Here is a 25,983-nt window from a genome sequence, read left to right as displayed (position 1 = left end):
CCTTTCAACCTTGGGTATCTCTCTTTAAAAGCCCACTTTCTAGCTACTAGCCAATTCATGTCAATTATGTAAAGCTAATTCACTTGGTGTACCTTTTGTCCACTTGGCAAATTATTCCTCATGCCCACTGCTGCAGCACACATAAACCCACACCTCTGCATGGCTGGACACAGTCGAACCTAGGACTGATGGGAAAAGGGCTTGCAAACAAGAGACCAAGGTGTCATTTCTGCAGGTACTAATATTATATTGCCCATGATGGGAAAGGATACCATCTACCCAGCTGACCCCTACAAAGTTGCACATAGAAGCAGGCAAGTTTAGCTACTGTGTTGCAAGAGAAACCAGGACCTTGTTAAACAGCGCTCTCCATTACCATTTACTCTCTTAAGGGAAACTTAAAAAAACAAAACAAAAAAACCACACATACACACTCTAGGCCACATTATAAATCCAAGCACTGGTGTGGGATTTCGGTGGAGAGAAAGAAATTTGGGGGTGGGGGTGGAAAACAAAACCCAATTGTGGTTGTAAGAAAGGCTCCCAATTTAACTGTCCCTATTTATCCACTTTTATTTACCACCCAAGTCCATCAATTCTAGAGTATTCTGATCTGTAAAAGGGGTCAAAGCAGCAGGAGCAGGCATGGATGGAGGGAAGGAGAGTCAAATACAACAAGGAACCAATTTGCTTGAGAAAAGCATTGATTCTTCCTTTCACAGCTCCCAGTGGCTGAGATATAAAATGCCCTAGATAATAGGTATGTGACTTAGAGACTGCTTTTTGGGAGCTAAGAGTACCATGAACTTAAGACAATGACAAGAATCTAAATTTTCAAAGCTTCAAGGTTTCAACAGAATGTGGATATATTTGAACTTTCAAAAAGGAGAGTGTTTAGAAAGGGCAAAACCAGGACACAGACGACTGGGAATTCCCAAGACCCCAAAGCGCTTCCTGCTCCAGGAAATAACCATTCATGTGTTTATTGGAGTTCACACTATTTTCCCCTATAAGCTGGTGCAAAATGATTCATCACCTCCCAAAAGCTTCTTTTCAAACCACGATTTTCCCATTTATTTTGGTCCCAAGCAGTCCTATTCTTTAGCGGCCTATAACTCACTCCCAACTACCCCCGTGGGGGGTAAAAAATGAAGGAATTCCCCCTAGGCTGGCCCCAATAACTCAGAATTAAATAAGAGGAGGGGCTAGCAGCCTCCTGGAGACTAACACAATTTGAGAGGCTAAATCTACCTTTCCAAGGATGGAAAATTTATTCAGATAATGTTTGAGAATTCATATATGCCACAATATGATAAGAATTAAAAGGTGGAAATCTCACACTCTTCCTTATACCTCCCCTACTGCCCAGATTCCAGACATCATATCACAGTCATTACATTTCTGCTAAATGGAGTCCCCCAGGCACTAATCACACAGGCAACTGCATGGTGTCATAAAAAAACGCACAACTTTTCCATTAAAAAAGCTGTAGTCTCTCTCTCTGGCTACATTGGCGATTCTCCAGTTACTTCAATACTTTAAAGGCTGCAGCAGCATGCAAAAGAATTTCATTTCATTTTTTAAAAAAAAAGTTAAGAAAGGTTTCCAGGAGATGGTGAGTTTTATTTTGTCTTGTCTGGAAAGAGGTTTGATTTGCTCTCGAATGTTCCAGGGTGGAGAGAGACTAGGTGAAAGCACAGGATGTCGAGGTCTATTCGGTGTAATCTTCTCCCTCGTTTTCATCTTCACCATCAACAGAGAGAGCAGCATACTTGCTTGCAGAACTGAACTTCTGTAACAGATTAGAGTGAAAAGATATCGAAGGCCTTGAATTGTGACGTCAAAACCCAAGAAACAGGATACTCATACTTTGGCAAATAGGCCATGATAGTCCAGGCTACACCAGCTTGCTGGAGAGCAGCGCGGGGAAAGAGGGTCAGAGGCATGTGTGACCTTACTGTATTCATATAACACCTTTACCTTGCAGAAGGGATGAGTGTGGAGAAAGATGGAAATGGGGGAAAAACTAATTTAAATTTCTTCCACTATTCTGCATAAACACCAATGCCTTATTTCCAATCGCTCTGTAGCCTCAAACGTGAAGAAGTTAGATGGCAAAAATGAGCTAAGAGAAGTTGCAAGCAAGCCTTTAAAAACACTTACGGAGGCTGGGTTTTCCTCAGGTTTCTTTGGCTCAGGTGCAGATCTGGAGTCTTGATCCTTTTTGCTGTCTTTCCTGCAGAGATGTAAGCGTAAAACCACATCTTTAGGTGAGGACTCCCCAACACACATGTGCATGCACATAGTTTTAAAGCACTGAACAGGCACCTCCAGTCAATAGTTCTTGCTATCTGGACGATGTATTATTTCTAGATTCTCAGAACTGTAACTGTCTATACTGGTTGACTTTAGTTTGTTCACAATGAGGGATTGGGCAGAGCTTGGAAAACCAAGAACTTAATTACAAAGCCATGTGCATCTAACACCAGAGGAAAGATTTAGAAATGATGAGAAAGAGAATGTGCATACCTATCTGACTCCTTCCAGTGGTCTTTGTTCCCTCCATCTCCTGGACCACGGCTGGAGTTCCCAGTTTGGCCTTTTGGGACACTCATCCCGTCTACTTTATTTTCATCTGCTCGAGCAGTAATGTAAAAACAAATCAAAGGCAAGTAAAATAATCACTCGCTCTCCTAGATTTCCTTTAAGCTGAAGATAACTGTGCCTGTATGTACTGAAGGAAATTGAAAGCCTTTATTCCCACGTCCTCTATATCACACATACACAAAAAAACCAAACAAGATCCACTAAAAAGTTCCACTGTAAGGTTACGCCATCATGAAAAGCTAGCTGAAAATAAGAACTATGACACTCTGCAGTGACCTTGGCCTTGCTGATGATGACATTTTTAATCTGGATTGAACATGTTAATTTCCTTCCGATTTTTTTTCTGCCCCTTTCAAAGAAATGTTCTGCCGGGAAAGGGAGGGCTGCAAGCTTTCTCCAAAGAGGTCACTCCTGCCCCCTACTGGCAAGAAAAGGTAGATAATCCAAGAACCTTTAACACAAAATCAGGTGCAAGATACACTGCAGTCCAAAATTTGATTCTGGAGGCCTTTTTATTTAGGCCCATTTCCCTTAGTATGTCCTCACCTTTCCTTGCTGGTCCTTCCTCAGACAGCTGAGCTGGAGCTGGTTTCCCCCCGCCACTAGAAGGAAAACAAGCAATCACACTCATCAGTTGTTTCAGGGAGAGAACAGGTAAAGAAACCTTTAATCTTTAATCATCCTTCACCTGTAGTAAGCTTTACAGAAAACAAACAAAAAAACCTCCCACCACATAACATTATAGAACATTAAAATATAGGAACGACAACAATGAAAGCAATAACGTAAACATTCATGGACTCCAGAAAACTGAACAACTGACTCTGACAAGCCAGCTCCAGCACACTGAGGACAGCGTAACTTAGAAGGCCAACATCCCACTGGGCATTTTCCACCATTATATCACAATATTTAAGGTTCTGTGGCTAATCAACTGCTGTTTCCAGGCTGACTCACCTTGTAGGGGATTGCTGCTCTGTGTCTGAGCTCTGAGATCGAGCAGGAGGGTTAGAACTTCGCTTCACCCAAGCATTCTCCTTTGGTGGAGGGGCTGGCATTACCTTTAGGGGCTGATCAGGTTTGGGAGGCTTAGAAGTTGGAGAGTGACAGTCTTCCTCCTTATTAAGTGTTTCATTTTCTAGAGACTTCTCACTCTCTCTCCTTCGCACACCTGTGAATCCAGAGTGAAAAGATCAAATTATTGGGGGGCAGTGAGGGGGCGTTGGGAAAGCTTATCATACATCATCCACCAAGATTTCAACAGAGTGAAAAATGGTCCACCATCCAAATTTACTGCTTTCCATTGTTTATTCTTTTTTTTTTTGAGACACAGTCTTGCTCTGTTGCCTGGGCTAGAGTGCCATGGCATCAGGCTAGCTCACAGCAACCTCAAACTCCTGGGCTCGAGCAATCCTTCTGCCTCAGCCTCCCCTGTAGCTGGGACTACAGGCACGTGCCACCATGCCTGGCTAATTTTTTCTATATATTTTTAGTTGTCCAGCTAATTTCTTTCTATTTTTAGTAGAGATGGGGTCTCACTCTTGCTCAAGCTGACCTTGAGCGATCCTCCCGCCTTGTCCTCCCAGAGTGCTAGCATTACAGGCGTGAGCCACCGCGCCCAGCCTCCATCGCTTACTCTTAAATGAAGACCCTAATTTGCCTCCCAATAGGTGAAATAATTATCCCTAACCTAGTGGTTTCTAAATGTCATCCTGAAAACAATGTTTTACTAAGGACTGCAATGCGCACCACCCGAAGGATGGACATATTTGAAACACGGACTTGGGGGGGGTGGGCCAAGGGCAACATACGTAACCTAAACATCTGTACTCCCATAATATGCTGAAATAAAAGAAAAAGAAAAAAAAAAAAAACCAACTCAGTTGATATAGATTTAAACCTAAAAAAAAAAAAAACAATGTTTTACTGATACACACAGAAATAGGGATAACAATAATTGTGTATACATCTTAAAAGATAGCCAGCCATCTGGCCTTTTTAGGCATGAGTGTCTTTTAATGCAAGATTATATAGCCTTTCTACATTTTCTATGTTAAAATGTTCTGACCTGGAGAAAGGTATGTGTATGTATGTGTGAAGGGCCCTTATGAGGAAAACCCCAAACTCCAGTAACCACTGCTAAACTCTAACTTAGAATAGAAGCTCAACATATACACGCAGGCTGTGATACAATCACATTTATGAAAAATAGAACACATAACTTTTTTAAAAAAGCAATTAAATGTCTCCTTAAAACCAGAAGCCTGTTTTGTCGTATTCTTTCTACATTTTAAGTGCAAGCTCAACAGAAATATGTACACAAATTAAATGAACAATATTATACTTCTACCGTAATGGCACAAAAGGGGGCATTACATTCTGTTACTAACAGACTACTGTAGTATGAATTAATTTCCAGAAAACTCCTACAATACTTGGATGAATTTCCAAATCACTTCAGCCTTGAGCCGTGTTTTGAAATGCTCAAGCACAAATCAATTCAGAGGTGGGAGGAAAGACCTTAAAAAAACCACAGTAAGGGAAGGGAGGTGTTATAATTGAATTACTTAGGTTCCAAAACCACTACAAGTGCTTATGATCAACCAGTAATCAGGAAGAATTAGGACCAAAATAACATGGCTTGAGAACACTGCTCTGGTTATAATAATATACAACATCAAAACTGGCTGGCCCTGCCTCACACAGAACATCAGGCCTAAGACTATGCCGAATAAACAAAGCTCTAAGATGTCAAGACATAAAATGAAGTGACAAATCTAACAGTCAAGTATACTCTTTAGTGGCAGATTATTAAAAACATCATCTAAGCCTATTCTGGTGCCCATTCCTTAGATCTTTTGGAGAAGATGTGCAACACCAATCAGTCCATGCTAAACCAAATAGAGAGGTCATGACTGAATGTAATACTGCAAAGTCTGTGCACAATTTGGTTATGGACAATTCATGGAAAACGGCAATAACACGATACCCACCCAGGCCTGACTTACTTCTGCCAGATGTGGCTGAGGTCCCAGTCTGCGATGACTCACTTCCTGTCCTCGACCGTTCCCGTTCCTGAGTTTCTTCACTTCGCCAGCTTGGGTGTCTGTACAAAAGAGATTAAACAACATACGTTATGTCTGGCTCAGTAAAGGGCCACCCTGGACCCATGCTAACCTCTCAGGAACCATCACTTATTAACATTTTAGCACACTTACTTTATCTATGGGTGTGTGTGTATATATCTTTTCCTTAAACTATTTGAAAGCTGCAATTAAGACACACTTTGGCTCGGCATACTTCACAAAGAACCAGCTAATAAGGTTAAGAACATTCTCCTACATGGTCTACAATATCACCCCCTCTTACTATTAACACAATTCTACAAGCCATTCATAACTAGGCCCAGTTTTTCAAAACGATTATTTATTATAGGAGGTCTCTACCCCATTATATACAATGCCACCTTTTCATGGTAAGCACTTTGTAATGGACATTGTGTGAAACTGTCCCATACACTGTAGATTGCCCAATACTCCCAGCCCACTAAATGCTAATCAGTGACAACCAGTAACAACCACACGAAATTCCCAAATGTCCGCGGGGATATAATGCCTCCATTAAGAACCACTGGCTACCTGGGCATTGTCTTGGGGGAAAAAAAAGAACCACTGGATTCATAGATGGGAAATCCATCACTGAAGACAACTGTACCTCTCCCGCGGCCGTCGTTCTAGTTTTGGCTCATCCAGCTGACGTTGCAATTTCTCCTGTTCCTTTTGTAGTCGTTCTTCTACTTCCCTTTCTCTAGCAGCTGTGTCAACGGGCTTTGCCCCTCCAAAGATAGAAGCCGCTCGACTGGACTGGGAGGTGCTAGCAGAGGAATCATCTTCCTTAGGAGTACTCCGAGGCTTTAGATTCAGTTTGGGTCTTTGGGGGGGACCTAAGTTAAATGAAACTCTAAGTAATAGTTTTCCAAATTGTCAGAAGCTGATGGCTGAGAGCCAGATTCCCAGACATAGGAAATGCTGTATGGGATTTAGGTTAGTGGCCTAGCCAATCCAGCAGAGAAGGTAGATGGGAGATCATTAAAGAATGGGTAGCTTAAACAAACAAGTCCAATTACTCTTTCCTCTACCACATCCACAATGCAGTACCAGACCATAAAGACTAAATATAGTAAAAATTTAAATGGTAAATTAATCATTTATTATGATTATTTTTACCTGGGAAGAAATTTTCGACCATGATTAAACTATTGGACGAAAGTATCTTGTTCAAAAATCTGGTCTGGTAGATAGGTGTCTTCAGTAGGTTAAGGAGGTTGTAACAATATGATAGGGAAGATTCTAGTTCTTATATTCTTGTCTCTGCATATAATATAAATTTGACATGTGATTCATAGGGCAATCATGCAACATTGAACATATGAATATAAATTCTAAGGGAGTCTGATCTCTTCCTTGATCCAAGTTGTCAGAACATTTTCAATATAAACCTAAGTGTTTTAAGGAAATTATAATTCTGAAAATAGTTGCTTATACTAAATACTTTAGACATATAGAAAATATAGCAAATACAAAGAAAGCCCATGGGTACAACCACCTGGCTTAAGTAATGTTACCCCACAAAAGAGCTAATGCCTCCTCCTGATGACATGCCCAGCTGTGCTCTGTCCTCTCACAAAAACTAGACGTGGACTGTTTATCATGCCCACCATACACGACAACTTTCACTACAACTGTGTATATCTGCAAAGAGGGTATTGTTTAGCAAGATTTACATTTTCTATAATGGCTTTAAGCTGATATTTTATAGTTTCTGAGAATACTCCCACCTCAGCCTCCTGAGTAGATAGGAGTACAGGCACACACACTGCACTTGGCTAACATTTTTAATCTGTGTAACTTTGTTAAGGGGCCACTATCCTTACTTTTATAAGATAAAACGGGCTCAGAAAGAGTAGTTCTCTTAAGACACATAGCTAACACTGGCTGGACCAGAAAATGAAATCCGTATTACTGAAGCAACTCTACTGGGAGCACTATAGTACACAATGTCTCCATCTTCTTTAAGAATGTCCACTTAAATACCCAGCCAATAATTTTATCAAGCAGCTGTATGTTAGATACTGTGTTAAGCCAGAAATAAGATGGTTTCTCCCTGTCTACAAGGAGCGCAATTTAGTGGGAGAGCTAGAGTAAAAAAAAGAATACAGTATGCTAAGTTCAACAAAATAGATTTATCCATATGAAAGATACAAGACTAGGACTGTGTTTGGGGAAGCCTGCAAAGTGGTAACAATTGAGCAATCTTCAATGCTGAGCATGCATCCCACAGGTAGATGCAGAAGGGATGGGAGATAATGCTTAAGAAGTAAACTGCAGGGGAACAGCAAAGGCCCCTGCATGTCAGAAGTATAGACCCAGGGTTATCTTTCAGGCCATGGGGAGACTAGAAAGCTCTGAAGGAGCCGAATAATCCAATAAGATTTTGTTCCAGAAAGACAACTGGGACTAGTGTGAAGAATGGAGTGAGGCAGGGAAACCTGTTAGGAGGCAATTGCCAGTAATACGGGGACAGCAATGAGGCCTGAACAAAGGCAGCAGCAGTGACTCAGGACAAAGTGGGCAGGTCTTAGAGGGAGTTGGTGGTAGGATGAACAGGAGAAAAAATAAGGTGTACAGCTATTAGGGAAGGTAAGGAATGGTGTGAGAGAGGAAAAGGTCAGAAGTCAAGGAGGACTTGAGACCCACCATCAAAGCTCCACTTTTCTCACTTGTAAAGTGGACATAACTTTACCTACACCACATAGAATTCTAAGGATTAAACAATACAAGCACTCAGCTTACTACTGGTACAGAGTAAATGCTCAACAATGTTAGCTATTAGTTTTAGGATTCTTGAGAAAATAGATAATAATTTAAGAATGAGTTAAAATTTATAATAAAAACCAAAACATTAAAACTTTTTTGTTTTATTTTTGTTTGAGGAAGGAGGAAAGACTTTACCGCAGTACAATTTCCATACAATGTTGATGAATTCTGTCACCTCATTGTGTTTTACTAACTGTCCAGGTCTATCTTCCCTTCTGAGGAATTATGGGAAATGATGGATATAAAACCCTTGGTACAAAATTCAAGATGTTAGATAAACATCTTGGGATGTTAGATAAAAGAAAAAAATTCTGGGCCAAGATATCTTAACCTTTTTTAATGACATCACAAAATTTAGAACACAAATGGTGGTCATTTATTAGTAATTTCTTACAGGTCAGATCTGAAACAGTACATGTTTCATATGTTCTAGTATTAGAGGCAGAGTTTTGGAACAGGTACACTGAAATCTCACAATTAATGAACCAATTATTGTGGTATAAGGGCACTGAAATCAGCAACACTTGGTCTTTAACCCCATAATACCAATTACTGGCCATGGAACTGTCTTTAATCTGAGTTCATTTCCTTAACTTGAAAAACGGGGCTAACCATCACTTATTTTAAATGTAATTTATTCAATGAGATCATGCCATAAGACTGTCTGGCAATTTTTTTTTTTCCATTTCTACTGTTTATTCAATAAATTTCACTGAAAAATTTATGTGCTAGCATATAAGATGAAAAGAACTAGACTCTGATTTACTTCTATTAAAGTCATTCTTAGCCAATGCTCTCTGGACTATGCTCTGCTGCTGCTTTACAATGTGAAAACTGGTTGTGCCCGCTTCAGGGGTTTGAAACACAACTGCAAATTTTCCATGGTTTTCCCAGTGTCTGCTCCATTAAGCAAGCAAAAGAAAAGGATTACCTCTATCATCACGCCTATAATCATCCCGAGAGTAATCATCTCTGGAGCTCCACGATCTGTCATCCCGTCTGTCGTATCGGTCTTCATAGCGGTCCCCACCTCCTCTGTAGTCATCATCTCTGCGGTACCCACTACCAAATGCTCTTCTGCCACTGCCTATCCTGGAATCATAGCCTGTAAACATACCCCCAATTGTGATCACCACAATGAATGGAAAAAAAGGAGTTCTTTAAAGAAAGCAACTTAATTGTATTTTATAATTACCTCTATCATAGTCTCTGCTACCTCGGTCATCATAGCGATCCCGGCCCCCATATCGATCCATGTCCCGGCGTGGGCCATCACGATACCCGTCCCGATACCCATCACGATACCGATCTGAATCATAACGATCTCGATACTCTAGAGAAAAAAGAGACAGGTAACATTACTCTCTTTTCTTTGACACCATTAATAGAAAGAAACATGGTAACCCATTAGATCAATTTGGTATCAAGAGTTCCTATTCACTACTGTCTCAGTTTTTAAATAAATGAATCATTTTTGTCCCAAGTGGAATTATTTAAGTTACTTATTTTTCACTATTGATCTGATTTCTTTAAAAAATTTCCCTGGTGAAATAAATGCTGCTGGGCTAGCAATTTTGGGAGGAATATATAATCTCTATATATTCCACAATGAATTTCCAGAAGGATAACAATTTAAATACCAAAAAATGTGAGCACAAAACACTGTAAGAATATAGTTGGAATCTTCTATGCTTGATACCAAAGAACTAAAGACCACTTAAAAAAGTTTAGCATGGGAAAATACATGTACTACCAATCTGAAAGGCAGACAAAATGGGAATAATATATGCAATGTATGACTAGGGGTTAATTAACTGTCTGTTACTTAAGTAAAAGAAACTAAAACTAATAGGACATCATTTTCTATCACCAAAAGGGCAAAGATTAAAATAAATGATAACATCTAGTGTTGGCAAAGTTTAGGGGCATAAGTCAATCCCTGTGCTGCTGATCAGAGTTTAAAATAGTACAAACACTCTGAAAAGTTATATTAGAACTATACATTAAAAGGTTTAAAGTTGGCCAGGCATGGTGGTTCACTCCTGTAATCCTGGCATTCTGGGAGGTTGAGGCAGGAAAATCGCTTGAACCCAGGAGTTTGAGGTTGTAGTGAGCTATGATGATGCCACTGCACTCTAGAGCTGGGGCAACAAAGTGAGACTCTCTCTCAAAAAAAAAAAAAAGTTTAAAATCATGTATACCCTCTGGGCCAACAACTCAATTTCTAGGAATTTGTCCTAAGGCAATAACTGGACCTATGATAAAGACAAATGCACAAGGACATTCGCTGCAGTGTTTATGTTACAAACTATATTTTACACACACATGTGCATATCAGAGGCCCCCTAAGTACTAGAAATTTGTATAAAGAAAAGGAGAGGCTTGGGTGGCAAACTGAGAATAGTGAAATCATTTATTTATTTATTTATTCATTTATTTTTGAGACAGAGTCTCACTCTGTTGCCCCAACTAGAGTGAGTGCCGTGGTGTCAGCCTAGCTCACAGCAACCTCAAACTCCTAGGCTCAAGCGATCCTACTGCCTCAGCCTCCCGAGTAGCTGGGACTACAGGCATGCGCCACCATGCCTGGCTAATTTTTCTATATATATTTTTAGTTGTCCAGATAATTTCTTTCTGTTTTTAGTAGAGACGGGGTCTCACTCTTGCTCAAGCTGGTCTTGAACTCCTAAGCTCAAACAATCCACCTGCCTCAGCCTCCCAGAGAGCTAGGATTACAGGCGTGAGCCACCGCGCCCGGCCTAGTGAAGTCATTTATAAAAGGTGTAGCTGCTATTTATCTCCAGATGACTGTTGCAAGGATCTTCCAATTTTCTAAGAGAAGTTGGAAACCCAAATTTTTATTCAATTTCTAAATATGAACCAATTTAAAAAACTTACGGATGTTTTGAGGGCTAATTATGTGTGTAGGCCAAACAGATTTTCTGTTTGTGACTGCTGCCTTTTATAAACAATGATTTCATTTTGGAAACCATATCATTTTTTGCGACCAGACATAACATTCGGCATTTTAAACATAACTCGGCACTTTAAACTTTATATAAATTAAAGGACATGCTAATGTCAATAAAATCATTATATACAGGAAATAATCTAAAACAGAACACGAAACCCCCAAATCATCCATGTGTTTATTATTTTGAAATGTATTTTCATAATTTCTGGAAAGGCAGATGTACTCTGTCCTTACTAAACTCATAGTAAGTACTCCCTGAAAAAACACAGATTTATACTGAGAAAAGAAGCACAATGGTATGCTATTACTGAAATTTTATAGTAATATTTAGTATAATATCCCCCCGCCCCCAAGATCTCTTTTTTTGGCCTAATGCCTGGGACAGGAGTTTCTGACCTCTTGGCATAATCTAGGATCTTTAACTCAGGTTAACTAAGTGATTTGGGGGCAGCTTTGGATAACAAGAGCACACTCACTCTTTCTTGTTATCCATCCTGCTTGCCCTAAATTCAAGGTTTCAGGTGAGAAAATAGTCATGTCCCTTGACTCAAAACAGGACCCTTGCTTGGTCTGATTGTCTGCTTTTTCTTTAAAGAGCCATTTCTTCCTGTTAATAGAATCTCTTGCGTAAATGCTGAAGTATCTCGGGTAGTTCTTCCCAAGGCTTTGTTGGGTCACAAAGACATGAAAAGTCAGATATAAACTTGCTGATTTCTTCTTTCTGACTTGTGCCCCATTCTTTCTTCCTTCTTCTACATCTCATTAGGTTAAGGAGGACTCTCCTCTAATCGGAATTATATGTCTTACTGCTTCCTCACTTATATTTGGTATGGAACTCACTAGGTATCTCACAGAATTAAAATGTTTACAAACTTAAGTTGTTCTTTCCACTTCTTTTTACTTGAATATTTCAAACATACAGAAAAATAATTATAGCAAACTTATGAACCCATTACTTAGGTTTAGTGGATGTCAGTATTTTGCCATGTTTATTTCAGTTTTTTTATTTAAAGGATGTTACAGATATAACAGGATTCTCCCAACCTCCACGTATAATCATGAGGGTGGTTATATTACCATGCATGTACCCTTAAATTTTTACAATTTATGCATTAACACTATTCTTTTCTAATTTTTACACAAATTTGTCTTTCACCCTTAATATAACAGGTTTTGAATTTTATCCATGTTGTTACATGTATGTTATGCTATAAAGGATTTCATTATATAGACAAACCCACTACTTAACTCATTTACTCAACAGTAGGTTCCTTCCATTTTAAAAAACATTACAGTGTTGGCCGGGCGCGGTGGCTCCTGTCTGTAATCCTAGCTCTCTCTGGGAGGCTGAGGCGGGCGGATTGTTTGAGCTCAGGAGTTCGAAACCACCCTGAGCAAGAGCGAGACCCCGTCTCTATTAAAACTAGAAAGAAATTAATTGGACAACTAAAAATATATAGAAAAAATTAGCCGGGCATGGTGGCGCATGCCTGTAGTCCCAGTTACTCAGGAGGCTGAGGCAGGAGGATCGCTTGAGCCCAGGAGTTTGAGGTTGCTGTGAGCTAGGCTGACGCCACGGCACTCTAGCCCGGGCAACACAGTGAGACTTTGTCTCAAAAAAAAAAAAACATTACAGTGTTGAGTCTTTTTTCATATATTTTAATAAAGTTGCATAATTTTCCTCATAAAGGTTTTACAACCCTTTTGTTACATTTAGGTGATGTTTGTAAAAGTTGTAATTAATTCATTCCTACTCCTATCCCACAACATTCCCATTTTCCATCTATCCCCACCTGTAGTATATTTTATTTATTCAGTTTCTTTCCCCATTGTAATGTATGCTCAATGAGGACAGGATTTTCTGTCTATTTTTGTTCACTACATCATGAGCCCAGTGTCTTGCACATTGTAGACACTTAGTATTTATTTTTTTTGAGGCAGGGTCTCTCCCTGTTGCCCCAGTTAGAGTGCAGTTGTGTCATTATAGCTCACTGCAACCTCAAAACTCCAAGGCTCAAGTGATCCTCCTGGCTCAGCTTCCTGAGTAGCTGGGACTACAGGTGCCTGCCACCATGCCCTGGTAATTTTTCCCCCCATTGTTGTAGAGACAAGGTCTTGCTGTTGCCCAGGCTGGTCTCAAACTCCTGGCCTCAAGTGATCCTCCTGAGTTGGCCTCCCAAAGTCGTTGGATCACAGGCCTGAGCCACCGTGCCCGGCCTATTGTATTTTTTATAAACAACTGTCTCCAGGCTGGGTGTGGTGGCTCATGCCTGTAATCCTAGCTACTTGGGAGGCTGAGGTGGGAGAATCACTTGAGCCCAGGAATTCGAGGTTGCTGTGAGCTAGGCTGACACCACGGCACTCTACTCAGGGCAGCGGAGTAAGACTTTCTCAAAAACAAACAAAAAAAACCAATTGTCTCCAAAAAAGGGGGAGAAAATTGCTGTCCTTTTAATTCTTTGGTCAGTTTTTTTAAAATTAAGAATTTACCAAATTCTTTTTCTCCATTAATTCTTTTGAATATTTTCTACATATACTACTTTCTCTCCTGTCTGTTAATGTGACTATCTATATAATACATCTGTCCTATTACTAAATAACCCTGAGAACACAAAAGAAACTACCTTCATAAAAACGAACTTACTGTCTCCAAAGCTATCATCACCTCTTCTAGGTGGGTAGTCATCAAAGGTGTCTGTGGCAGGACGGGCTCTCCAGTCTGTATCTGTTTTGTCAGACTCCCGGTTTCTATCCCGGCCAAAAGAACGATCATCCCTGTCTAGAGTTGTATTAAAACAAACAAACAAACAAATATAAGTTAGCTCATAAAAACTTTGCCCAGTATTTCTCAAACATATAGAAACCCCCCCCTCATTTTAACCATATTCTCTCTTACAGCACACTGTCGTCACGAAGTTGCCCCAGGGCCCTGTAAAGAACCCTCTACAACCCAACTAGGTGATTCTTTTCCTCACATTTATTTCTATTGGTTTAATGCTTATCTCATATTCTGTATAGGCCAGGAGTCCCTGAAACATACATGAATTAGGTCTCTCTTGTGCCTAAGCTGCTGCAAGGTAGTTAATGTATTTATCTAGATTGATCAGGGCTTTTCAATCTCAACACTTACAACATTTTGGGCTGGATAACTGTTTGTTGTGTGTAGTGGGCAGGGCTGTCCTACCCATTTAGGATTAACTCCTGCATTCTACTGATTAGATGTCAGCAGTACTCCCTCTAGTTGTGACAATCCAAAATGTCTGCAAAAACTGCCAAAAGCCCTGTGGGGCAAAACTGGTTGAGAACTGTCACTCTAGATTAAGGTGGGCCCACCACTACCTCTATTAAAATTTTCTGGGAAAGGACACCTCTGCTTTGTCATCCTAGGATTATTACCAAACAAATTTCTACCAGTTTTCTTACCTTTATCCTGAGCTTGATCAGCAACATCCACTCGAATTCTCCTGTTACCTAGAGACTGAAAGTACAGGACCATATTAACCAACCTTTTACCTTGTTATGCACACACCCCTTGAATGAGTGGGCACAGCAGAAGCACTGGGGGAAGGAAGATAAAGACTTCCCACGTTGTTTATCGGTTAAAATAAACAAAACCAGCAAAAAATTAATTAAAAACAAATAATTTTTTAAAAAAGACTGTAATTTAGCCAACACTCCAATTTATTGGCTAAAGAATCCTTTATAAAGATTTGAAAACCCTTTCCCTCTTTGCCCTTCCTTTTGCTTGCCCTGCTGCAACAATGCGTCCAGTCATCATCTGTGGCGTGTGTACCATGCTCTAAACCTATTATCTTGCTCTTGCCTTATAATCCCATCTTTCTCTCCTCAATAAACCTCATTTTCGTGCTTGCCTAAAAAAAAAAAAAAAAAGACTTGAAAATGGAAATAGCCCAATGGAATTAACAAATCTAAGTTAGCCTTACATGAGTATCAGGTCAGTTACCTCATTATTTTTATAAAACCAAATTTTGCAGAACAGAATTAACTTTTTAACTATCGAACTTGTTAAGTGTAATGAACTAAAATTAATTAGTGTAATGAACTAAAATTAATTAATTCCCTGACAATTAGCTAAATAAAAGGTGTGTCTGGTGCCACAGTATTTATTCAAACAATTATAGAAGCCAGGTGCACTGGTACATTCCTGTAATCCCAGCTACTTGGGAGGCTGAGGAAGGGGGAGTGCTTTTAGCCCAGGAGTATGAGTCCTGCCTGGGCAACATAATGAGACTTCAATTCTCAAAAAAATTTTTTTATAGAGCCCCTATTATGCACCAGCAAAACTGTATAAAGTGTGCTCTGCGTGTAGCCTCAGGTTCTTTCACTCACCATCTGGATAAATCAGTTCCTCTAGGGAAACCTTCCGATTTTCCTTTCCCACACTATTATTTATATACTTTGAACCCAATTAATTCTACTGCTGATTTTTCCTCATTTCATAGTAGAATCTAAAGTTGAAGAAGGGTAACAATGAATGTTAGTTAAAAACACCCAAAATTGGCTGGGCACGGTGGCTCAAGCCTGTAATCCTAGCACTCTGGGAGGCTAAGGCAGGAGGATCGTTTGAGCTCAGGAGTTCGAGACCAGTCTGAGCAAGAACGAGACCCTGTCTCTGCTAAAAATAGAAAGAAATTGGCCAAACAACTAAAAATAGAAAAAATTAGCCGGGCATGGTGGCACATGCCTGTAGTCCCAGCTATCTGGGAGGCTGAGGCAGGAGGATCACTTGAGCCCAGGAGTTTGAGGTTGCTGTGAGCTAGGCTGACGCCACGGCACTCTAGCCCGGGCAAGAGAGTGAGACTCTGTCAAAAAAAAAAAAAAAAAAAAAAAAAAAAACCACTCAAAATTATATTAAGTACCACTATAATGAAATCTCTAAATAATAAAGTAACTCCTAAATACAGACCATGAGAGTATGTTAATAGTTAATCTAGCAAACAACAAATAACAATTGCATGATATTCTTTTTCTTATGCAGACTAAGTGAAGTTAAAGACTAGTTAATGTCAATAAAACCAAACAACTCTGGAAAAACCTTAGCTTTTCATATGCATTTAACTATGTATGAATTTTTATCCGTATTTGATATTGCTTTCAGATTATCATCATGTTACTCAACAATGAGATAGCAAAAATATTTATAAGAGGTGTTGATTTCAATCATGTCAAATGGCAGAATTATGGCAAAAATAGCACTAGAAATCACCTTATCAAGAAACAATGAGGAGATTTCTGGAGTTAAAGGAAGAAAAAAAGCTTTTTTTCTTCCCAGATATAAGCCTCTTGTGTCTCTGGACAGGAAAACATTTATGGGCAATGTCAAAAAGCAGAAGGACTGAATGTTTACTGTCATTTTCCTATAAAACATTCCTAGTAGGAAATGCTTCCAAATCCTCTTGAATGATCAAAAATACCACTACAGGCTGGGCGCGGTGGCTCACGCCTGTAATCCTAGCACTCTGGGAGGCCGAGGCGGACGGATCGCTCAAGGTCAGGAGTCCGAGACCAGCGTGAGCAAGAGCGAGACCCAGTCTGTACTAAAAACAGAAAAAATTAGCTGGTCATGGTGGCACAAGCCTGTTGGTCCCAGCTACCTGGGAGGCTGAGGCAAGAGGATTGTTTGAGCCCAGGAGTTTGAGGTTCCTGTGAGCTAGGCTGACACCATGGCACTCTAGCCTGGGCAACAGAGTGGGACTGAAAAAAAAAGAAAAAGTTCCCTGAAAATGAGATAATGCCTTTTAACACTATCTGTGAGTGAACTAAGATTTTATTTTAGACATGGTGTGTGGTGGGTTTCTTCCACAATTTTCCACCGAAGCGCCTCCCTGAATTATTGGGGCCTACTGAATTTGCTAAGTGTGACTTGCTAGATGTTGGATGTCAAGCGATACATTGTTAAACAACCCAGGCCTTCCTTTGTAAACACTATGGGAGTCTTTGAAATAGCTACTCGCCCAAACTAAAAGATACCAGTTTGATTGATAAACATGAGATTTGTAAAGTCCCACCCCCTCAACCCTTCCCCCTTATTTTCTTTACCTCTTCATTGAGACTCAGGGCACTGAGCAGGGAATCCAGGTCCTCAAACTCAGCATAACCAAAACCTTTCAACCTCTCTGGATTGCTGGGTTCACGGGGTAACCGCACTGCACTGATCTGAAGAAGAAACAAAAGAAGTTTCCCAATGTTCTTTTCATTTGCCTTATTTTTTTAAACCACAAAAACATCCGAGTGTATGCAATGAATTTCTGTGAAGAATACACAAGAACCTGGTTGTCTCCAGGAAGAAAACTGATGCAAAGGGAGAGAAGAGAGACTTTGCTATATGCCCTATTATACACCTTTTGAATTTTGAACCATATGAATTTAACCCTAAAATAAAAACATGAATTTAGTGTATTCCTCTGAATACCTGACTTTGCTTCATTCTATATTACATTTCTAGTTGTTTTTTCAATTAAGAACAGCTGCCCATTCCACAATTAGTTTATGTTAGTCACTACCCTCAATAATTGCCTAAAAAACTTTTACTTACATTTAATCCTCTAAAGAATTCCTTAATCGATTCTTCTGTCACATCATAGGGCAGGTTCCCTAGAAAAGCAGTGTAGGGTGGCGATTTGGGAAGACGGCTCCGGTCGATATTGGGTTCCCGAGCAGCCCGTGGAGCAGTGGGAAGGATGGAACGGTCAATTGGAGGTGCCCTATACACATCATCATCATTACTGTGCCAAGTGGTTGAAACTAGGATAGAGGAGAGGAGAGAAGAAATCAGAGGATACCTCTCCTTCTACTGTCCTAGAACAAGAGGGCCCATGTTAACTGCGAAGTATTAAACACACTGTATCAGGAAAGCAACAGAACAAAAGAAGGTGGGAGGAGTTTGGTGGTAAGGGTGCTTTACATTCCACCACAAAAGAAGTTGTGGTGCATTATAAAGAGAAAATGCTTCTGAAATGTTAGGTACTTTATATTCATTATATCTCATCTTTGCAACAATCCTGTGAGTTTGTTCCCCATTCTACAGAAAAGGAAACTCAGATTTCAGACAGTAATTTGCCCAAGGTCACAGAGCAACAGAGCTAGGATTCAAACCTCAGTCCCTCTCACTCCATATGTGTTTAACCATTACTGACAACTCTTATATTCCTACTGTTGGTCTGGAGAGTTATTTTCTTCAGAGTTTATTGTTCCTTAAAAAAAAGCCAAACAGGCCGGGTGCAGTGGCTCAGGCCTGTAATCCTAGCTCTCTGGGAGGCCGAGGCAGGCAGATTGTTTGAGCTCAGGAGTTCGAAACCAGCCTGAGCAAGAGCGAGACCCCATCTCTACTAAAAATAGAAAGAAATTAATTGGACAACTAAAAATATATAGAAAAAATTAGCCGGGCATGGTGGCGCATGCCTGTAGTCCCAGCTACTTGGGAGGCTGAGGCAGGAGGATCGCTTGAGCCCAGGAGTTTGAGGTTGCTGTGAGCTAGGATGATGCCACGGCACTCTAGCCCGGACAACACAGTGAGACTCTGTCTCAAAAAAAAAAAAAAAAAAAGGAAAAAGCCAAACAAAAATCTTTCCCTACAGCTCTGTCCATGAATTTGTACTTCAGATACCAACACTTACAGAAAGTACAACTTATAAAATTTCCTGTTTTCAGGAATTATGAAAATAGGTCACAAAAGAAAAAGTATTCTTTCAGCCTGCAATAAAATTTTGTAGGAAAAAATGATGGTGACCAGTTTTATATCATACTTGATAATTGTAAAAAATAGCTCCTGATTATTCCTGGCACAGAACTTCCTGGCATTATCCCTGAAGGCATAGCTTGTCCAAATGACACCCAATGACTCTTCTGTATTTTCCACTATAATTATTGTTATCATTCCTTTTCCTCATATCCTTTTTTTTTTTTTTGATGGGGTCTCACTCTGTTTTCCAGACTAAAGTGCAGTGGCACAATCATAGCTCACTGCAACCTGGAACTGCTGGGCTCAAGAGATCTTCCTGCCTCAGCCTCCAGAGTAACTAGGAGTACAGGCAGGAGCCACCAAGCCCAGCTAATTTTTACTTTTTGTAGAGACAGGGTCTCCAGGGTCTCACTTGTTGCCCAGACTGGTCTCAAACTCCTGGCCTCAAGCAATCCTTCCCCGCTTGGCCTCTGAAAGTACTGGGATTATAGGCGTGAGCCACCACACCTGGCCCCTCACACCATTTTCAATTTACCCAGGAAAACCCTGACTTCATACCAATAACTATTAGAACTAATTATTCCTAGGCTCCGAGTAAATGCAGTTTACAGATTATACTGCAGTTATCACTTTATGAGAATACCACAGAATCTTAGACTTAAAGGAATTTAAAAAATAATCTACTCTTTATTTTTAAAATGGAGAAAATGATGCCTAAAAAAAGGATGGTAACTTGAGAAAAGCCTGTTAATGCAAGAGCGTGAACTAGCAAAGCTCCCTATTGCAAAGTCTGATAGCCCAAACCTGAGATTAGCCCTAAGATTATATAAAATACATAGGATTTCAGGTGTTACAAAATGACTAAGAATTTTCAAATTACACAAGATGTGAATTATTACAGACTAGCTTTGTCTAGAAGATAATTAAAATTCCAAATATGACAACAAAAGAAAAAAATACCATCTCCTTCCAGGTCATCTGTTTCATCAGCCCAGCTGACTGGTTTGGGGACATAGGTGCTTCCTCCACCAGTCCCCCCATCCTCAGCCAGAAAGTCTGTCAGGGAGATAGTCTTCCCCTTCTTATTCTTCTTTTTTGCTGTTTTAAGAAGGCAAGGGAAATATTTATTAATACTCAGGTATTTACAGTGCTTTATGATGTAATATTGTTAAATATACTGATAAAGAAAGCAACAAAAAGATCCATCAAAGGATTGGATTATGGCACTTTTATATTGAAGGGATACTGTGCACACAAACAAGGAGAAAGTACAAGGCAATGACACAGAAAGAAGAATTCAATAGTAAGTGAAAAAATGTAAAAAGTTTCAGAATATATATTATGAGTAATGTATGAAAAACGGTCTAGAGGGATGTTCAACAGTCTCTGGGGAGTGTAACTGGAGTATTATTTCTTACCACGTTCACTTATTTATCACTTGAGACTTCTAATTTAGCCACTACTTTGGTTTTTTTTGAGACAGGGTCTTACTCTGTTGCCCAGGCTAGAGTGCAGAGGCATCATTATGCCTCACTACAACCTCAAACTATTGGTCTCAAGCAGAAACTACTTTTGTTCAGTAAGTACATTTATTGCTCCTTGGATACAAAAATAAATAAGATGAAATTCCTATCCTATAACATATTCTGTATGGCACTTTTGAGGATTATTTGATACTTGCAAAATAACCATGTGAGGAAGGAATCGTAACTATCAATTTACAGAGAAGGAAACAAGTCTCAGAAAGGTTAAATGAGACATCAGATGTCTCTAAAGTTACAGAGACATTAGTTGGTTGAGCTAGAATTAAAACCCAGGATTTTTTATGCCAAGCCTAGGGGTCTTTCTGTATACCATACGGATCCCTGCCTCTAAGCAGCTTATTATTAGTTCTATGGCAGGTTACCATACCAGGTGAACTGTATTCAATGTCATTTGAAAGCCTTTGGATGTTAAGACTCATATACTCTAGATTTCTCTTCCCTTTAGAAAAAATTTTATCTCCTTCCCTACCTTAATACTGCATATGAAGATATGATACTAAAAGGAAAATACAAGGCCTTAACAACCAACATATTCAAATGTTTTCTGTGGTTATGAAATATTTAGTAATCTCCAAACGGCTCCATTTAGTGGACTGACACTGGCTCTCTCTATCCAGTCCTCAGAACTTCTGAGATGCCACCAATCAAAAGCTAATTCAGAACAGAATGGACTAAGTAAAGTTCTGGAACTGGCCCAATAGCAGCCACTACATGATTAAAAAAGCAAATAGCTTTGTTGTAAAAAAGATCAGCTTCATGGCTTTTATTAATCACGGATTATTTCTCCATGTTCCAATTCTCACCTAATTCTTAATCCTAGAGGACTAAATATCTATAACTTGATGCACACCACTTGCTTAAACTTAAGGTTGCTCTCTCATTTGGTATCTTTCTTTTAAAACTCAACTTTCAGGAAATAAAGGTGATGAATTTGCTATGAATGTTACACATAGTCTTCTGGACACAATAAGAACCTGAAGTATTATGGTTTCAATGTGCAAACCAGATGAACCTGGCTGCAATAACACAAATAAAAGGTGGCCATGAATGTGACGTTTGCATATTTCTCTCAAGTAACTTAACACTAATCTGGCTCCAAAAACAACATTTATGATCAACCAGATCACATTTTGAATCTATTCTACAGCTCTGAAAGAAAACAGTTATGCTGAGATTGGGTCCTATAGCACTGAAATTGCCCAAGCCCATACACAAAGTTCTAGGGGAAATTTCTTCTTCTTTTTTTTTTTTTGAGACAGAGTCTCACTCGTTTGCCCGGGCTAGAGTGTCATGGTGTCAGCCTAGCTCACAGCAACCTCACACTCCTGGGCTCAAGTGATCCTTCTGCCTCAGCCTCCCGAGTAGCTGGGATTACAGGCATGCGCCACCATGCTCGGCTAATTTTTTCTATATATTTTTAGTTGTCTGATTAATTTCTTTCTATTTTTAGTGGAGACGGGGTCTCGCTCTTGCTCAGGCTGGTTTTGTACTCCTGAGCTCAAACAATCCACCCGCCTCGGCCTCCCAGAGTGCTAGGATTACAGGCCTGAGCCACCACGCCCGGCCTGGGGGAAATTTTAATAAGCTAATTTGAATAAGAACAAAGTAGAACACTTATTGTGTATAGGCTTATTTTAGTATTTTTCCTATCCTTTAATTCAAAAATAGTGTCTGGGATTAGTATGATGCTAGCTAGAGATCCTTACCCTCATGAGGCTCAATCTAGTATCATCAGCTTATATCCAATTATTAACCTATCTTGCCATTGGGGGAATAAAAATAGAACTGACTGGTGGTAGGTACAAATAATGAGGTCAAGTTCAACATAAGAATGTGAATAAGGTATCCCTTTCCTCCTTATTCTACGTACATATCTCATAACAAAACAGTACAATCTGGAATTAACCTGCCCTTTGGTCTGATTTGGCTTAAATCAACTTTGTAGATCAGGGTTTTTCAACTCTCACCCCTTGACTCTTTTGACAAACAAAAGTCTCACTCTTCTTTAATGTTATTTGAAATTTCAAAACAAATTAAAGATGTCTAAAAAATATTAAAGCACTGTTAATTTTAGAACGTCTTTTCAAACCATACATCTCCCCTTCCTCTCTGATTGTCACCTTCTCAACAACCATCTAGTTGAGAAATCACTGTTGGATGAGTTTCCAAAGGCAGGCTAAAGTTCCTTCACAAGATTGCTAACATTTAAATCTAGCAGCAGCACTGGATCAGTCACAACACAGCATAAGCAGGTTTAAAGGAACTAGCCCTTGAAAAGCAAAATCAATAAATCTAAAGTGGGTGCCAGTGTGTGTTCAACACTGTCTCATTCCAGTAACTGAGAGATGTTATCTGAATCTGCCATGCCCTTTGCTCCTCCAATACCTAGGCCCATTACAAGTTTAGGGTTTCAACATTCCCTCTGCTTTACAAGTAAAGCATTGTTTAATGCTCCAGGTTTATCAATCTCTTGCCAATTCTTTAATTCTCTGGTTCAATTCTTTAATTTTCTCTAAATCATATGTGAATTGGTTAAAAAGTTAACAAATCAATCACCTAACAAAACAAAATGTATCCCGATTATTTATACAGAAGGGGGCGACGAAGGGGGGAACCACGTACTGCAAGCTCTTTACATATCCATATAGGTTAAATAAAAGATCTTAAAAAGTAAGCATCTTTTCAAATTTTCTTTAAGTCTACAAGTCCTTAAACAAGAGACAATACGTTTGTGGTCTTCTTAATAGATAAACAGGATTTGTTATAATAGATATAAAAATAAATATAGCTAATTAGCTTAATTCTTAAGTCAGGGTTTCTCTATTTCAGCAATATTGACATTTTAACTTGGGTAATTTCTTGTCATGGGCGACTGTCCCACGCATTGCAGGATGTCTGGCAGTATCTCTGACTTCTACTTATTAGATGCCAGTAGCAATCCCCCCAGTCCCCTTCTCACTGTGACAACCAAAAATGCCTCCAGACATTGCCAGATGTCCCTGGGGTGGAGAGTTTTGGGATCATAAAATGCTCCTCAGTTGAAAACCACTGTCTTAAGTAATGTTTTCATTCAATAAATAAAAGGACAAATAAAGAAGAAATGTTAGTCCTATATAAAGTATACTAGCAGAAAAGTAACTGCAATAAACTGAATCTTCAGTTATTAAGTGTGGCAGATATAAAATATGCTTCCTCTATTTTCCTCCTCAGAATGTTTTCCTGTTATTACTCTATTAGTAATAAAAGCACCAGATGACAGCTATTGGAAATGAAAACATCTATAGACTAGCAGCTAGTTCTTTATTTCCAAACAGAGGATGCCTTATGGTACTATAAGCAATGAAGCTTACTTGTAAAATGCAGCCCTATTTCTGCATCTTCCTTAAATGAATATTTCTTATCTGGGAAGGGAAATTCCCATAGCATTTCATGTTCAGATGAGGCTTTGGCAAAAATTAAGTTTCTTAATTTTAGATATTGTCAGCGTAAGTTCCACTTATTTTATGGGGTTATCAACTCTTCTGAATGTTTTAGTAAGTGAACTAAAAAAGTCAGAGAAGTACAACAACTTGTACAGCAATGTTCATAGCAGCATTATTCACAACAGCCAAAAAGGGGGAAACAATCCAATGCCCATGAACTGAAATGGATAAATGAAATGTAGTTTATTCTTATAATGGAGTATCATTTGACAATAAAAAAGGAACAAGTACTGATATATCCTACAATATGGATGAACCCTGAAAACATTATGTTGAGTGAAAGAAGCTTGTCATAAAAGACCATGGTGTTATATGATACCATTTATACAGTATGTTTGAAATAGGCAACTCCACAGAAACAGATTATAGTGGTTGGGGGGAAGGGGAAGTGGTTATTAACGGGTAAGCTGTTTTTTGGGGGGTGATGAAAATGTTCTGATATTAGTGCCGATGGTTGAACATCTCTGTCAATATACAAGTCACCAAGCTGTACACTTTAAAAGGGAAAATTTTGTAGCATATGAATTATATCTGAATAAATCCTTATTAAAAGTGAGTCCTGTCAAATTCTCTGGAAAAACTACTTTAATGATTAACAAGTGTTTCCCACAATTGACAACATTGTATAAACATAATCAACCCACCCAAATAACAGAGTGTCTAGAATTAGATTAATTATATCACTGTTTAAAGCCTACCCATGAAAAGACGTTTCATACATTATCATAATGTTGGAAGGCTTCACCTTTACCACACTAAATAGATGCACCTTGACTTACGGGGCTACATCACGATAAAGCCATCGTAAGTGGAAAAATCTTAGGTCGAAAATGCATTTAATAGCCCAATAAACCCACTGTAAAGTCAAAAATCCTAAATCAAATAAATCATTGTAAGTCGGGGATTATCTATGTAAGTTTAGCACACTAAAGATTAAGTCAGGACTAATTAATAAGCTCCATCATCTTAACCCCTGTGTTCAGTTACTTCATCTTGACACAATATGAGAAACAATGCCATAATGCCTTTTCCTTATCCCTCCAGGCACACTCAATTTGACCATTTACATAATAAAACAAAGTAAGTGCCCAGTGCACACCATGTTAACCATTACACAAACTGGTTAGAGCATCTCAGTAAGAGAGCTATAAAAACTCAGCTAAACTTCTTGCTTTGGGCACTTGCCCACCATTAGAACCTTAACAATAGCTATTACAAATCTAAGAAACTGACTTGTGTGTGCATATTCATAAATGTACATGTGCATACTTACAAATAAGCATTTAAAACAAAATGCCATACTCAAGCCCATTCTTTCTCCCACCATCATGAAAGAAGAATAAATTCTGTGATATTTTGAGACTAATAAAAAGTAGTAGGGTATTCTATCTCAAACTATATACATATACATGGCTTGTGAATTAGAGCTCAAAGTTGTTATTAAAAGTATATATATTTGTCTAAATGAACATACCTGTTTTCTTCAATGACATTACTTAGAAACACTGTTTTACTTTAATTGACACTATTCTTTGTATTTGAACTTTTATAAGGAGTTTTAGTCCCGGCATTCTGAATCTGGGTATCCTTCTCCCAGAGTAACAAATACATGGTATAAGATGGGATTTGAATATAGGTAATTTGTGACAACATATGATGGCAACCCTTGAAAGCATTTTTTTTTTTTTTTTGAGACAGAGTCTCACTGTGTTGCCCGGGCTAGAGTGCTGTGGCGTCATCCTAGCTCACAGCAACCTCAAACTCCTGGGCTCAAGCGATCCTCCTGCCTCAGCCTCCC

At 39.2% G+C, this 25,983-nt stretch overlaps 1 protein-coding gene across 2 annotated transcripts in view; it reads right to left on the bottom strand.

Annotated features, from left to right (window-relative positions):
* Nucleotides 1-1,282: 1,282 nt before the first annotated feature.
* EIF4B (eukaryotic translation initiation factor 4B) overlaps nucleotides 1,283-25,983 on the bottom strand; it is a 27,974-nt gene continuing 3,273 nt past the window's right edge. The window contains exons 2-15 of one of the 2 annotated variants that reach the window (XM_012652089.1): nucleotides 20,120-20,257; nucleotides 18,014-18,222; nucleotides 17,518-17,634; nucleotides 14,881-14,935; nucleotides 14,102-14,236; nucleotides 9,679-9,816; nucleotides 9,415-9,588; nucleotides 6,322-6,550; nucleotides 5,601-5,713; nucleotides 3,565-3,778; nucleotides 3,154-3,209; nucleotides 2,530-2,635; nucleotides 2,164-2,236; nucleotides 1,283-1,792 (exon numbers count right to left, since the gene is read on the bottom strand). In XM_012652089.1, the coding sequence (XP_012507543.1) occupies nucleotides 1,712-1,792; nucleotides 2,164-2,236; nucleotides 2,530-2,635; nucleotides 3,154-3,209; nucleotides 3,565-3,778; nucleotides 5,601-5,713; nucleotides 6,322-6,550; nucleotides 9,415-9,588; nucleotides 9,679-9,816; nucleotides 14,102-14,236; nucleotides 14,881-14,935; nucleotides 17,518-17,634; nucleotides 18,014-18,222; nucleotides 20,120-20,257 (1,838 nt within the window). In that variant the 3' untranslated portion in view covers nucleotides 1,283-1,711. The remainder of the gene's footprint in view (nucleotides 1,793-2,163; nucleotides 2,237-2,529; nucleotides 2,636-3,153; nucleotides 3,210-3,564; nucleotides 3,779-5,600; nucleotides 5,714-6,321; nucleotides 6,551-9,414; nucleotides 9,589-9,678; nucleotides 9,817-14,101; nucleotides 14,237-14,880; nucleotides 14,936-17,517; nucleotides 17,635-18,013; nucleotides 18,223-20,119; nucleotides 20,258-25,983) is intronic. The other variant, XM_012652099.1, reaches the window with a different exon arrangement.

Source organism: Propithecus coquereli, unplaced genomic scaffold (assembly GCF_000956105.1).
Source record: "Propithecus coquereli isolate 6110/MARCELLA unplaced genomic scaffold, Pcoq_1.0 Scaffold111, whole genome shotgun sequence".
Classification (NCBI taxonomy): Eukaryota; Metazoa; Chordata; class Mammalia; order Primates; family Indriidae; genus Propithecus; species Propithecus coquereli.
Note: the sequence above shows the minus strand (reverse complement) of the source record. Positions and strands in the feature narration are given on the sequence as shown.